Source organism: Thunnus maccoyii, chromosome 7 (assembly GCF_910596095.1).
Source record: "Thunnus maccoyii chromosome 7, fThuMac1.1, whole genome shotgun sequence".
Taxonomy (NCBI): Eukaryota; Metazoa; Chordata; class Actinopteri; order Scombriformes; family Scombridae; genus Thunnus; species Thunnus maccoyii.
This window is the reverse complement of record NC_056539.1, coordinates 22,841,875-22,858,079: the sequence shown is the minus strand read 5'-3', so window position 1 is coordinate 22,858,079 and position 16,205 is coordinate 22,841,875. Positions and strand designations below refer to the sequence as shown.

At 37.4% G+C, this 16,205-nt stretch overlaps 2 protein-coding genes across 8 annotated transcripts in view; one reads left to right on the top strand and one right to left on the bottom strand.

The window, feature by feature from the left end:
• Window positions 1–16,205, bottom strand: part of LOC121900483 (interferon-induced protein 44-like) — a 39,062-nt gene that overhangs the window by 12,580 nt on the left and 10,277 nt on the right. Inside the window, exons 4-13 of one of the 7 annotated variants that reach the window (XM_042416862.1) lie at window positions 14,347–14,402; window positions 14,079–14,231; window positions 13,824–13,995; window positions 6,540–7,088; window positions 5,885–5,933; window positions 5,290–5,485; window positions 5,017–5,169; window positions 4,740–4,911; window positions 3,927–4,027; window positions 1,996–3,294 (exon numbers count right to left, since the gene is read on the bottom strand). The exons of 1 other annotated variant lie outside the window; for it this stretch is intronic. In XM_042416862.1, coding sequence (XP_042272796.1) covers window positions 3,100–3,294; window positions 3,927–4,027; window positions 4,740–4,911; window positions 5,017–5,169; window positions 5,290–5,485; window positions 5,885–5,933; window positions 6,540–7,088; window positions 13,824–13,995; window positions 14,079–14,231; window positions 14,347–14,402 — 1,796 coding nt within the window. In that variant the 3' untranslated portion in view covers window positions 1,996–3,099. Of the gene's footprint in view, window positions 1–1,995; window positions 3,295–3,926; window positions 4,028–4,739; window positions 4,912–5,016; window positions 5,170–5,289; window positions 5,486–5,884; window positions 5,934–6,539; window positions 7,089–7,412; window positions 7,533–8,853; window positions 9,019–11,243; window positions 11,288–13,823; window positions 13,996–14,078; window positions 14,232–14,346; window positions 14,543–16,205 lie in introns of those variants that run through there. 5 more of the 7 variants (XM_042416863.1, XM_042416866.1, XM_042416865.1 and 2 more) reach the window with 5 other exon arrangements.
• rabgap1l (RAB GTPase activating protein 1-like) overlaps window positions 1–16,205 on the top strand; it is a 159,434-nt gene that overhangs the window by 142,278 nt on the left and 951 nt on the right. The gene's annotated exons all lie outside the window — the stretch shown is intronic.

Genomic DNA, 16,205 nt, shown 5'->3' with positions numbered 1-16,205 from the left:
ACCTTGATGAAAAACATCACAAGGTCACAGAAAAATGTGAAGGAAAATTCATAAGGACTTAGGAAAAGACAACTATGGTGCTAAGAGAATCCGACTCCACTACGTAATTATGCAATGGTGGATGTTATTGATGTAGGTGTGCCGTGGTGAAACTACAATGTTCCAAAGATGGACTACAAAAATTGCATCTTAGATACTTCGCCCTGTGTGTTCATACCATATTATGTTATGCGCTATATAAACGGCGGTGAAAAATATGACTTCATTGCCAAGGTTTGTATTAAAAAAAGGAATATAGGCTACCAGTCACAAACTGAAAAGAAATTGTCATATTGAGAATGCTAATGTTGTATGAAAATAAATGTATGCATGATAGGCATGCTACTGTAAATGTTATCATTCTTAAGTTTCAGACATGTTGAAAAAACATTGTCCCTTTTCCTTGAAAGACAGACTTCCGTGTTTATATTATTTATTAATTATTTATTTCTATCCTGATAGTGAATTCATTATTTAATAACCTGGAATATGGTCAGGATTTCTTTTTAAATTTAAATTGTCACATTGAGAATGCTTGCTCACGCTCACTCTCCTGAATCCCAATTATTGTATGAAAGTAAATAAAGGATAGTCAACTGTACCCTATGCTAAAGGCAGTCAGGGAGGGTTGTTAAGGTAAAGGGGATGACACCTGGGTAGACACTGAAGCACTGGAGCACCTTTCCTTAGCATTTAGAGAATTCGACCAGCTCTTATCATGGTCACCTAGATACTTTCATTGTTAGGAACCTTCTAAGCAAGAAAGACTATTCAACCATAGCCTATAACTACCAGTCTGGTCCCATTGGGTACATCCCAAGTCTCTTAAATTACATCCACTCCCTCACTTCATTGTGTCTTTTCCTTGCATCTTAGTCCCTCCAACTGAGGATGCACGGAGAGAAGCAAGGAAACCATGCAAGGAGAGAAGACACAAGGAAATGTGTTTTAAGAGAAATAAGACGTCCTTTCCTCTAAAGTGTCATGTGAAGCGACGTCTGTTTCTGATGACAGCGGCAGCTGATCACAGCTGGATCAGCTGTCAGTCATCTTTGACAGCTGTAGTGACTTCTGATGGAGTTTGTGTCTGCATACATGTGCACTGTGCTGACACTAATAAAGGCTCAAAGATATCATTGCCAGCAGCTGTTTTCTCTCTGCAGCCTGTTACCTGTTTGACAAACACCTGCACATGAATAAAAACCTGCATTCTGTATTTACAGACCCACCGTGTCCTGCTCAGAGGCACATGAATCATTTCTACTGGCAGAATGCATTTATATTATTTTTTTAATTATTTATTCATATCCTGATAGTGAATTAATTATTTAATAACCCAGAATATGGTCAGGGTGTATTTTTTGGACTAAATGTTTCAGGAAAAAGGGAAATTATGTAACTCATATCAAACCTGTTGCTCAGGACTATTCAGCCTCACATGACTGAATGGAAATGACAAAAAATGATGTATAATATAAATGTGTTTAAAATGTGTTTCTTACTGACAGACAGACTCTCCCTTAATTTTATTATGGATAAAATTAAAGTTAATCCTTCCTCATAGCTCCTCAGAGATCCCTCCTCATTCCTTGGAGCAGAAATAAGAGACTTAGGATGGCCTTCAAAATGGCAGACCAGAACAACTTCCGGTTCGGGCGAGGAGCAAGGAAATATCAAATAAGAGAGGATGTACCCATTGTCTCCCTCTCTTCTAGGCTCCACATCTAACCTAATGCCTTTTGTAAGAAGTTATGTTTTTATTTCCAATAAAACATTCAATTGACACTTAACCTGACTTGTCCCCCCTCTTTGTCACATGCACTGAACCGGTTTGTGACACCAGCAAGAGCTTTTATTGTCATTGACACGACTCCAAGCACAAGCTGAATGTAAATAACATGCAACATAGCATACATTTAATTATAACAAACATCTGAATAACTGGAAAGACAAAAACTGAAAATGAATTATTACAACAAAACCTCATGAAAAAGAACAGAGCCCGAATCACTTAAAAACCAAACTGTCATGAATGGTTTGGTGGCAGTGGAGTATGTACAGACTAAATACTGTGTTTTCTTAGTCTTGAAGCTGTTGGTACAGTGATGGTTCTCACAAGACTTTATTCAGGATGCACAACATTTTGTAGCTGTTGTGAAACATGGAATGTTTGTGTAATTCTTTATATTCATTATTCCACAGTAGTCCTGAGTGACATTTAGTTTATACATAACATCACATGTAGTTTGTATAATATGTAAGGGAAACACAAAAAGCAAACTGTAAATTTAAAAAAAAAAACTTGTCCAATGAAAGATATGTGGCAGTACAATTTATACATATAATTTGACAACATCTAATGTAACAACAAAACTATATGAAAGAGTACATGAGAAGAAGAGGGCAAATGCAGATGAGCACTAATAAACTTAACTGTGACTGCAGTCTCAATCACATGAAACAAAGAACAAAAAGATGAAGACGTATAGTTTAATATAATGCAGTAAAGAATACATTTGCATACTTATATCATCATAAATGTCTGATGTGTTGGCTGGTCAAACTTAACTTGTAATGAAATGTCCCACTAAAAGCCAACAAACTAATAAAAGTGTTTTTCATTTTTAAAAGTATAAATGATACGAAATAAATCACAATCACATTTCAGACTGATGTCATGTAAAAACTTTATCATGTAATAATTTTCTATTAATATAAAATGTTTGCTACACAATCAAAAAGAAAATTTAATATTTTGCAGCTGAGTGACACAATCAAAATGAGGATCATATCAGCCAGAAACTGGAGGTGCAGTGCAGTCGCAGGACGCTTAAAGAACTACATCTCCCAGCATTCCAAGGGACACTTGGGAAATCTCCAGGAGGAGGCGCACCAAGTTCCTGAAGAATTCTGGGATTCACTGCTCACCCTGTTAACACCATGGATGTATTATAAGAACGGTTAACAGTGAACTAGCACTAGACAGAATCACACGCATGGATCATTTTGAGGGACATTTCATTACAGTTGCTCAGGTTATTGTGTCTGCTGCACACATACTTATTCTTTGATTTCAATGTTGCTGAATTTGCGACTGATGTTATCAAAGTAATCATCAGCGAAGCGAAGCATCTGGATGACGGCGCTGAGCAGCAGGATGTCAGTGTTTGTGTCCAACTCCAACTCTTCAGTGTAGTTCTTCAGGGGAACAATACAGGACAAAGGCACACCGAGCCGAGCACTCGCTTCCTGCATCTGTATCACAAAGCACAAAAGATTTAAAATATTTTTTCTGAAGACCACAGAGAATTGTGCCAACTGTTGAAAAAGAGTATTAGTACTTAGGCTGATTATGGTTACCCATTACAAGCCAAATAAAACACTTGACTAATAAATATTGAATATATTGGTTTGATAACCAGCCATCCCACTCATGTACCAGTGCTCAAACACTGCCTGCTGAGGAAAAACAGGAGAGAAAAAACCTGTTTGAAAAAAATAAAGTTGGAATAAACTATTCACTAGACTTATGTAATTTATGTTTTGCCACTCATCCAAGACACTTCACAGGAGTCCCAGGAATTTAAACTTCCTGGGTTGTTCACCATGAGAGCTGCTACATGTGAGCCATTAAGGTCTAATTTACCATGTGACTCCATGGTGTGAAAGACTTGCAGAGATTAAAATGAGGTCACTTAGATTTGTGTTAAGAGTGTCTTCAATCCTACACAGTCAAGTAGATTTGAATCTATCTGAACCTAAACTAAGGGACATGAAATTTTGAGAGACGTTGACTGGCTTTTCAGCTTATATCTTTCCATTAAGGCAAAAACTAAGAAAAAAACACTACAATAAATCTAGAATTTTTTTCTGTATAAAATCCTTACCATTTCCTTAATGTAGCCACTCTTATAAACGTTTCTCACATCCTCCATCACCAAAGGGCAGGCTTCATCTACTTTAGTGAGCAGGACCAGCTGAGGAATCCCTGGAAACATTAGAGAAGAAAAAAACTGTCTCTCTTAAAAGGTCCGGGCGGAAGTCAATAGTGAAAATAGACTAGGACATAGTGGAGGTTGTGCATGTGATGGTAGACGTTCCAGATGAATATAAAGTTAGTTTGAAGTGTCAGTGAAAAAAAAAAAAAATAGAAAGCTATTTACCAAAACTTTGGCAAACTCCCCTCTTCTATTTGCATGCACATTTGATGGTCCCTAACTTCAGCTGGTCAGTTGCCTGTCTAGTGTCAAGTTGCGCAAGGTGCCAGGCTTCAATATCACATCATGAGGTTTAAATAACAGCTACAGAACATCAGTCAAGCTTTATCCTGCAATACACAATTAGTTTGGTAAAGACTGATGCAAAGTTATATTGTTATTATTGAATGTGCGAGTATTGAACTTAAATCAAAAGTATACCTTGCATTTTTAGCCTATTTGTTTACATTGTGGCACATCTATGTCATCAAAGGTCATGCTGCTTTGGCAACTGGCAGTTCCTGTTTGTACTGCATAGACAGCAATCACCTGGATTAATGTTAATACTGATGAAAATGAATCTGATGATTGGCCTACAGAATGTCACAAAGTAGTATACTTTTTAAAATACAATAAAGAAATAATCCATTTAAAGATATGAGATAAAGATGTGAAATTCAGTAGTTACCCCTTGTGTGTACATCAGGACTCAATTTCACTGACCCATTAAGTTGACCTTTCTGCGGATAGCGTCCAGTTTTTCCTGCAGCTTTTTGGGCATGATGGAAATCTTGCAGGCATCCATGATGTAAGCCACACAGTGGATCTTGTCCTTGAGGCCTGGAGACTTTCGATAGCTGCTGGCCTCCGATTGCAGAGGAGCAGAGGGGTTGAACTGAGTGATACAGTTGGAGGGAAAGACAAGGACAGTTGGAGGTTACTACAACCGAATCAATGGTTCAAACATTCACTATCCTGTTGAATATATAAAAAGCTGTACCTGATAACGGTCAGGCAGGTGACCTCTGAGGATACTGCTGATATCATCTATATCAAGCCCCGCCCTTGTGCTTTCCTCCAATCCCATGGTGTCACACAAGATGATTGGCAGAGGTTTTCCTTCTCTTCCCGCTTTCAAAGTGTAGGTACGAAACTGTCGGGTACAAAGAGATGGGTAACAGACCATAGAATGGGGACTGGGCAGGATTTCCATTTTGAAATCAATCACCGTAAACAGAAATCATTTAGTCATTGATAAATGTAAAGAACTAACCTGTGTGGTGAGGCTGGTGGTAGAGGAGCCAGAGGTGGCCTGACTGGTGACGTGGCCTCTGAATACAGAGTTAATAGAATTGAAGAAACTGGACTTTCCAGCTCCAACTGCTCCTATGAGCAAGACCCGACACTGGGGCACAGAGCTGACCATGGGTTTGTAGCTCCTAATTCTGTCCATCAGCTCCTTCCTCTTCCTGTAAAAACAGTAGAGGATAAAAAACTTTTTCCTTTGGTGAAAAGATTGTTAGTTGATTTTGGGCTGTGGGTTGTGACAGAGATTTTTTGATCATAGCTAGTTGACTTCCATGATGGTAGCAGGTTAATTTGTGACAGTTTGTGAAGAATTGTACATTAAAAACTGTAAAGCACAGTAAACATGAGAAACAATATGTTGTATAGACATGGAGTTCATCATAATTTTAAATAGATAAATCAAGCACAGCAGCATTGCATATCATGGCATGTGGAACACACTCACTTTACTATTTGTTCAATCATCAATTTGTGTCATACTGTATATAGTATAGTACACTGCACTACAGTAAAGCATATTAATTGCATTATGTGTAGGATGGTGGCTGTATCCAGCTTACTCAGATTCCCAGACTATTGTCCTCCAAGGCTTCTCAAGTTCAGTGCTTTCTGTTGAAGAGAAATTCCTTTTATAAAACAATGATCTTATTCAGTTTGATAAAAAAATAAAAATTAGACAACTTTTTTTCTTTGTGATGGGATTACATGACACATTAACAAAACTTGATATCATTAATATCATACACCATATTTTATGATACTAATAATAATCCTTTTATTGTTTGGGTTCATTTATGCAGATACTGAATTAACCCAATGAAATTTAACAAGTTCAACAATAATACCTAAAAGTAGCAGTGATGATGGACAGTATAGGCAGTTTACGATTACATTATTTTGAGATACTGTTTTTTTCAGTCATGGGGAGCATGGGGGCATTAATAAGTAATAAGCATGACATGAAATATAAAATTCAGTCCTCCTTCCCACTTCGATAACTACCGTGCTCTCCCTAACACATATTAGTTATTTGTTAGCTAGTTTGTTTGGTTTAGTCTTAAAAAATGATTTGAACAATGAACAAGAGTGGACAATAATATGATGGAATTAAATACTGGTGGTGCTCAGATCATGATACATCATGAAATATATCATAGACCCTGTATGTATTTCCCACAGCAAGGCATCAAATACGGTTATTTAAAGTTAACTCACCCTCAACTTGAACTTGATAGACTTCACACTCAGTCAGCTGGAGGTCGTTGCCATGCATGTCTGCAGCATTGAAGTTGTAGTAATTTCCTGGATTGCTATGAACTACTGCTTGATTTCCATTGACAAGAACCAGTGCTTCTCCAAAATTTGGACCGGAGTTACCCATCATTCTTACTGCATTTCCAGGACCAGTGACTGGATATTTATTGAGCTTTTCTCCATTGAAGGTGAAGAGAAAGGCCTGGTCATCATACACAAACTGTCCAGACTGACAGAAAGGTTGATTGGTGTAGCCTCCAAACACATAACCAGAGGTATTATAGCCCACAGACACTGTGGGACAGTGGTTGTCACATCGTTGGTGGAAGGCTGGCCCGGTGAAACCATGGACGCTGGCCTTGTACAACAGCTGTAGCTTCAAATTTCCCAGCTGTGAGCAGATTGTTTTCTGCTGGTTTCTGGTTAGCATGAAGTTCATAGTGGATGGTTGGTCTGCAGAAGTTTCTAAAGGATGCTGAAAGAACTTTTGATGTTTTCTCACTTCAATGTCTAAATACAAAAAAACAAACAAACAAAAAAAACACAAATGCATTAAAATTGCAGGATATTTATCCTAACTTACTGTAGCTTGGTTAATCCCCCAGGATAAACTACATTTATGCATCATTTTGTAACCAATCATCAAAGTTCAAATTCTTTGTAAAATCATTGAAATGAGAGTGCTCCCATTCTAATCAACTAACGCTGATTACAGAACATAAGAGATGAATACCATTTACATAAAACCACTGATAACATCATAAAACTCCATTCCACAATAAAAATGGTTAAAAAAAGAGGTGCAAATTAAATACAGTTAAAATTAGAGTTTACATGTTCTTTTCATGCATATTTCTGGGCTGGAACTGAGTGGATCAAAAGAAACATGAAATGTTTTATATTCCTGTAATGTTATGATTGATAAAATGTGATAACACAATGAAAGCATCAATTAGTTCACTAGCTGCTATCTTCAAATGTACTGTAGCCTATCTGGCCACTTTATTAGGAACACCTGTGCAGTCTAATGCAATCCAGTACAACAATGGTGAAAGGTGTTCCTGATATTTTGTCCACTCTTTACATACATGAGGGGGGCAAAATATTACAAACACTGAAACTGAAAATGTATAAGCTTTGTATAAGTAGAATTTATGGCAGAATTGATTGCATTAGATTGCACAAGTGTTCCCAATGAAGTGACTGGTGAGTGTATAATTCAAAAGGTAACAGACAAATATGTTTCACTGTATCCAAGTTTAAAGCCCAGTGTAGAAATAGTTGTTTAACATATGGGAGGAATTAACATTCCTACTCTTAATTTGGTTTGTCCAATCTTGAAAAACACAATGTATGAAATAAAACTAATTAAATGTACTTTCTGATTTCTTATTTTCAACTCTTGAATTAGTTCTTGAAACATGGAAAAGTAAGTTTTCTTTTGATCATTTTTCATCTACACACTTTTAGATACCTGGGCAGATTCAGACTAAAACTATGATCAGATTTCTTCTCAAACAGACAAAGAAGTAGTCTGCCACAGCTCGGTACATGTTAAGGCGGAACACTTAAGTTTCGATTTCCTCTCACTGACAAGGAAATGATTGCCACTACTACAAATTGCTGCAGCAAGGATACAAAGATTGACCATTTGTTTGTCCAATCTTGAAAAACACAATGTATAAAATAAAACTAATTAAGTGTTCATTCTGATTTCTTATTTTCAACACTCCATTTATTTCTTGAAACATGTAAAACTAAGTTTTCTTTTGATTTTTCATCTACACATTTTTAGATACCTTGGCAGATTCAGACTGAAACTATAATGAGATTTCTTACATTATATATTATTTATATTATATATTTTCTACTTCAGATTTATTCAGACGAAGAAGAAATGGTCTGCCACAGCTTGGTACATGTTAAAGCAGAACACTTAACTTTCCATTTCCTCACATGCCCCACCTACAAATTGCTACAGCAAGGATACAAAGACCAAAAGTTTTTTCCTCACCTCGCAAGCAATTTAACATCATTGCACTGATGTCCAGTTTTTTAAAGAATCAATTTTAAAACTGTATTATTTTTAATCCAGGGAGTGTTTTTGTTTGGGTTTTTTGTTTGTTTGTTTTAAAGTATTAAGCATTACAACCAATTATCCATCACAGTTTAAATGTTGAATGTCACATCAGCGCCACATACCATCGATCATAAAAATAAAAGCGTTCAAAAAAGTTTGGCAAAATAAGCAACCCTTATATATTTTCAGTCTTACCTCCTTCTCCCTTCGACAGTTGAGTTGAGAGGAAGTGGCATCAAGGTGTTTGCTGCAGACACCTGTTCAGGTTAAACAGGATGCTGCCTGGCAGGCTGGTCATACACCAGCTGACAGAAATGAAACTGAAAGTATTTGACTCTGATGTGAAATCAATTTAAAGATAAGTTCACAGTTTTTCCAAGTCTGTCTTGGAACAACAGTCAGGTGACCAAATGAACATAGAGAAATGTTTTTCTTAATGTAATCATTCTTCCTGTTCATGATGGCCATTTGAAGATCCCTTCATAATGCACTTATGATGTAAGTGATGGGGGACAAAATCCGCAGTCCTCCTGTGCAAAAATGTATTTTAAAGTTTATCTGAAGCTAATCAATCAATCAATCAATAATCCAAATGAATCAAACCAAGTAGATATCTTTCAACATTACAGTCTTTTTACTACCAAAGTCCCTCTTCAATTGCAGCTCAACAGGGAAACACTGTCCAAGGAAACACAAAGAGGTGATTGATGCTAAAAAGACTAAATGTGGCAGATATCCACCTGATATGACAAACTCAGACTGCTGAAGCCGCATATAAACTTCAGATAAACTTTTTAATGCATTTTTGTTTGTGATCATCACATACTTGGTAAACCAGTTGTAAATGTTTTTATCTTGTGTCAAATCAGTTCAAACAACATAACTTTTGTTAGTGTTATCTATCTTATCATCCATTGATTTTTATTGTCTTTTGTATTTTTATTGTGAATTTTTTTCTGTTATTTTTATTTTATTCTATTTTATTTTTTTCTGTATTTTTGCAAGCAGGAATATGTTGGTTATCATATTGCTAATACTGTGTGCTGAAAACCAAATAAATAAACTGGTAAAAATAAATAAATAAAATGAATTTTTGCACAAAATGACTGTGTGGACACACTTTGGCCCATGTCACTTTCATTGAAAGCACATTTGAAGGGGATCTTTTAATGGCCAGTATTAACAGGAAGAATGACTACAGTGAGGAAAACCTCTTTCAGTGTTCACATGGGCACCTGACTGTTGTTTTAAGACAGACTTGAAAAATTGTAAACCTATCATTTAACTCCTTTTCATTTAAAAACAAATTTGACTTCCTTACAATATAACTCACACAAGTACTTTAGCACAAGTACTTGGCACACACTTGGCCTCATACATTCTTATCCTAAATCTATATGAGGTGAGCTCATTTGCTTTTCCTCAACCTCTTCTGATTTTCCTAAGAGGGATGAGTGAGTTTCTCACTAAACTTTCCTGAAATTACAACCCACTTCGGTACCACAAAATCCTTACCTGATGTGCCAGATGGTTTGTTAGACAGTTTCCATGGCACATGACACATACTTGGCACATGTTTGGATGAACCATCTGTCTATCACCGTCTTATCTTGCAAGGCAATCTAATGCAATCCAGTACAACAATGGTGAATGGTGTTCCTAATATTTTGTCCACTCTTTACATACATGAGGGGGGCAAAATATTACAAACACTGAAACTGAAAATGTATAAGCTTTGTATAAGTAGAATTTATGGCAGAGTTGATTGCATTAGATTGCACAGGTATTCCTAATGAAGTGACTGGTGAGTGTGTAATTCAAAAGGTAACAGACAAATACGTTTCACTGTATCCAAGTTTAAAGCTCCCATGTAGAAATAGTTGTTTAACACATGGGAGGAATTAACATTCCTACTGTTAATTCAGTTTGTCCAGTCTTGAATAACACAATGTATACAATAAAACTAGTTAAATGTACTTTCTGATTTCTTATTTTCAACTCTTGAATTAGTTCTTGAAACATGGAAAAGTAAGTTTTCTTTTGATCATTTTTCATCTACAAACTTTTAGATACCTGGGCAGATTCAGCCCGAAACTATGATCAGATTTCTTCTCAAACAGACAAAGAAGTAGTCTGTCACAGCTCGGTACATGTTAAGGCGGAACACTTAACTTTCGATTTCCTCTCACTGACAAAGACATGATTGCCACACCTACAAATTGCTGCAGCAAAGATACAAAGACCAAATGTGTTTTTCCCCACATCACAAGCAATTTAACATTATCACACTAGAGTGCAGTTTCTTAAAGAATCAATTTTAAAACCTTAACAATCACATCCATGGCATCCACCCGATTAAATCACTCAGGTGATCAAGGCCCAGCTCCAGGTGTGGGCTATTAATCCAGACAGAGAGTTTTTTTTGTTTGTTTGTTTTTTTAATGTATTAAGCATTACAACCGATTATCAAGCACAGTTTAAATGTTGAATGTCACATCAGCACCACATACCTTCAATAATAAAAATCAAAGTGTTCAAAAAAGTTTGGGCAAAATAAGCAAACCATTATATATTTTCAGTCTTACTTTTGACGGTTGAGTTGAGAGAAGGTAGCGTCACGGTGTTTGCTGTAGACACCTGTTCATGTTTAAACAGAATGCTGCCTGACAGGCTGGTTCACAGGTTTTCAAGTCTGTCTTAAAACAACAGTCAGGTGATCAAATGAACATGGAAACATGTTTTTATTGCTGTAATCATTCTTCCTGTTCATAACGGCCATTAGAAGATCCCTACATGATGCACTTACACTGTAAGTGATGGGGAGACCAAATCCACAGCTCTCCTTTTGTGCAAAATGTATTTAAAAGTTTATCTGAAGCTAATATTAAGCTTCAGTCCAAATGAGTCAAATCAAGTCAGTATATTTCAATGTTACAGTCGTTTTAGAGTCCCTCTTTTTGTTACTATACTTCCGCCACAGCTCAACAGCTCAATACTGTCCGAGGAAACATGAAGAATTTGAAAGAGGGAATTTGATGCTAAAAAGACTGTAAATGTGGCAGATATCCACTTGATATGACTAATTCTGACGTTTATCTGAAGCCTCATACAAGCTTCAGATAAACATTTTTGTATGTGATCATCACATACTTGGTTAACTATTATGAAAAAGGTGACTTTGTAACTGCAACTTTTAAAGGGGTTCTTTTAACAGCCAGTATGAACACGAGGAATGATTACAGCAAGGAAAACCTCTTTCAGTGTTCATATGGACACCTGACTATTGTGACAACGAACAAAAAATAAAAGTCACCAAGAGGCTAAGTGAGGGAGCATTGTGCTGCTGACTCGCTACACAAACAACAAAGCCATTTCCAAGCAACTACGTCCGATCGTTTATTTCCACCGTCCATATTTTCAGCATACAAGCAGAGTAAAGCAGACAAGGCAATGCAAGGCCATGAGCATTACACACATAATTGCAGTAAGAGCAGTCAACAAAAAATACACTCTCCCTACTCACCCCCTCTCCATGCTGCCATACAGGTGAATATATTCCCCCATTCACTCTAACACTATCTCCTGACCACACCCATGTGACATGCATGTAAAGCACATAGCTTATTAAAGTGATCTTTACCACCACCTCTGTCAGTCAGTAAAGTCAGTCTAACTGTAAAAACAAAACTGTCCTCTCAGAGCTGGGAGTCAGACTTCTGCTTCCTGTAGAAGAAAGACCTTGGTTGTGGGCCTTTTCAAACAACTGGTCTTGGTCTTAATCAACAACCTTTGTACAAATCTTCTCCTATCTGGGAAGGTTTGGATGACTTTTCCCATAATCCATGAGTTTCAAGGTGCTGTCTCATCCTTGATGAGCATAATGTCCCCCACAACAAAGTTGCGCCTATTGCCAGGGCACTTCTGACGTTCCTGTGGCAAGTATTCCTTGGTCCACCGCTTCCAGAACAAATTAGACATGTACCGGACTTGCTTCCAGCAGCGACGAGCATAGACGTCATCTCTTTGGAATTCTCCTGGTGGTGGAGATGGGGAGGTCTTTAATACCAAAAGATGGTTAGGCATTAATGCTTCCAGGTCATTAGGGTCAGTAGAAGCCTTGGTGATCAGATGACTGTTAATGATGGTTTCTACTTCACAGAAGTGCGAAGTCCCTCCACATTGTGATTCTGCACCTTGAGGATGGAATTGAGACCTTCGTACAGACCTAATCAGTCTTTCCTGAGCTCCCCCATGGTGTGAACCAGTTGGAGGGTTAAAAACCTACTTGATCTCCTTCTGAAGGAGAATGTAATTTATCTGGGCATGATTCCAACTTTCGATGGCCTCCCTCAGCTCACGCTCTCCTCCAACAAAGTTTGATCCGTTATCAGACTGTATTTTCAGGACCTGGACATGTCTCGCTATGAATCATCATAGTGCATTGACAAAGGAATCTATATCCAACTAGCTCATCTCAGCTCATCTACTGTGAGCAAACCTCTATATGCCATGTCTTTGACCACTCCCTTTTCATAATCTGAGGAAATCGTCTTTTGTTCACTTAAGTCAGACTGAGTGAAAGCCATGTCCAAACTCTTCCTCTTCTGACTAAGGACAGGAGCAAGTTCTTTAGCCAAATAATCCAAGCCACAGTCCCTCTCAAACAAATCCAAGAGGAGAAATGATGGATTAGATGAGTGGTTGCATCCACATCCTCTGAACTCTATACAGCATTCACTGCAACACAGACTTTGACTTCTGGATTGTCTGGTAGAAGTTTGCCCCCAACAAACTGGACTCATAGGCCAGTCCTGTTCAGGATGCAAAAGATATGTGGGTGCTGATAGCCAGGTCTCACTCCTCAGGAAAACATCTACCTTTAATCCGCTGGAGACCACATCTGCAGGATTGCTTGAAGTGTTTACATACCTCCATTGAGATGGCTTATCTTTACATTGTGGCACATCTACGTCATCAAAGTCATGCTGCTGTAAGGCATGAAATCACCTGGATTAGTGTTAATACTGAGGAAAATGAATCTGGTGACTGGCCTACAGAATGTCACAAAGTATGTCTTTTTAGAATAGATATTTAAAGATATTAGATAAAGACCAGAAATTCAGTAGTTACCCCTTGTGTGTATGTCAGGACTCAATTTTACTGACCCATTAAGTTGACCTTTCTGCGGATAGCGTCCAGCTTTTCCTGCAGCTTTGTAGGTATGATGGAAATCTTGCAGGCATCCATGATGTAAGCCATACAGTGGATCTTGTCCTTGAGGCCTGGAGACCTTCGATAGCTGCTGGCCTCCGATTGCAGAGGAGCAGAGGGGTTGAACTGAGTGATACAGTTGGAGGTTACTACAACCGAATCAATGGTTCAAACATTCACTATCCTGTTGAATATATAAAAAGCTGTACCTGATAACGGTCAGACAGATGACCTATGAGGATACTGCTGATATCATCTATATCAAGCCCCGCCCTTGTGCCTTCCTCCAATCCCATGGTGTCACACAAGATGATTGGCAGAGGTTTTCCTTCTCTTCCCGCTTTCAAAGTGTAGGTACGAAACTGTACAAGTTGATGTGTAACAGACCATAGATTGGGGACTGGGCAGGATTTCCATTTTTAAATTAATCACTGCAAACAGAAATCACTAAGTCATTGATAAATGTAAAGAACTAACCTGTGTGGTGAGGCTGGTGGTAGAGGAGCCAGCGATGGCCTGACTGGTCACGTGGCCTCTGAATACAGAGTTGACAGAATTGAAGAAACTGGACTTTCCAGCTCCAACTGCTCCTATTAGCAAGACCCGACACTGGGGAACAAAGATGACCATTGGTTTGTAGGCCTTAATAATGTCCATCAGCTCATTCCTCTTCCTGTTGAAACATTACAAGATAAAGAACTTTTTCCTTTGGTGAAAAGGTCATTGGTTGATTTTGGGCTGGTTGTGACAGAGAGTTCTTGGGCATAGCTAGTTGACTTCCACGATGGTAGCAGTCATGGTTTCCAAATTTATGACAGTTTGTGAAGAATTGCACGTTAAAAACAGTAAAGCACAGTAAACATGGCAAACAGCATATTGCACAGACACCGAGTCCATCATAATCTAAAATAGCTGGTATAATATGTCCACTCAAGCAGAGCAGCATTGCAGATCATGGCATGTGGAACACATTCATTATAACATCAGAACCATTAATTCACTTTACTATTTTTTCAATCATCGATTTATATCATACTGTATATGATATAGTACATTGCACTGCAGTAAAGCATATTAATAGCATTATATACAGTTCACTAGCTGCTATTTTCAAATGTACTGTAGCCTATCTGGCCACTTTATTAGGAACACCTGTGCAGTCTAATGCAATCCAGTACAACAATGGTGAAAGGTGTTCCTGATATTTTGTCCACTTTTTACATACATGAGGGGAGCAAAATATTACAAACACTGAAACTGAAAATGTATAAGCTTTGTATAAGTAGAATTTATGGCAGAGTTGATTGCATTAGATTGCATAGGTGTTCCCAATGAAGTGACTGGTGAGTGTGTAATTCAAAAGGTAACAGACAAATATGTTTCACTGTATCCAAGTTTAAAGCCCAGTGTAGAAATTGTTGTTTAACACATGGGAGGAACTAACAAATAAAACTTTGCTTCCCACATATTCTGTCAAACACTTACAGCAAGGAACTTATGCCCAGGTGTTTAGCACAACTATTTGGCACACAGTGGGCCTCATGCACTAACCTAAATCTATATGAGTTTCGTTTAAAATTATCTGTTCTGTTGTGTTTGAGGCCATTTTTCAAATATTTTTACTAAAGAGTAAAATGAGCAGTGTCACATTGTAGAGTTTAAAGTCCTGCGGTCCAAAATCAGCAGTTGATCACATAAAAAATGTAGCAATGTCAGTACTGGTATTAGGGAAACAATTAGAAAATATTTATGAAGCTGCCAACAATGTGTCAACAGAGCCTGTATCTAAAGTAAAGGTGGGCGACGTGACAGTTACAAAGATGAACAAGAGAATATTATATAATAGATGTATTTTCAGGTGTTATTACGGCGGATGTTGGAGAACTTGCATAAAGGTACTGAAGCAGCTTTCACAGTGAGAGTTTTCCTACCAGTGATTGAACCATTAAAGTTACCAAGTCAAAATATACAAATATACAAAGATCATACAAACAAAAAAAGTTGTCGAACCTCACAGTAAATTGACAATAATGATGATGACAGTATGAATACAATAATAATCTTGCATTCATTTTATAAATTATTTATATTTTTAGTTGATTTCAGAAACATGTCAACTTTAAAGTAATTCAGATCAGGGAATTGCAATTATTTAGTTTATATATGTATTTAGTTTTATTATTTGTTTGTTTATTTATTTCAAATAAGGTATTTTCAGAAACATGTGAACTTTAAATTTCATTGTAATCCCCAAATCAAATAAGGTGTTTTCCCCCTGTGGAGAAAGGCAGACTATCTCTACATGATGACTATGACAGTCTGAACCACTAGGAAAT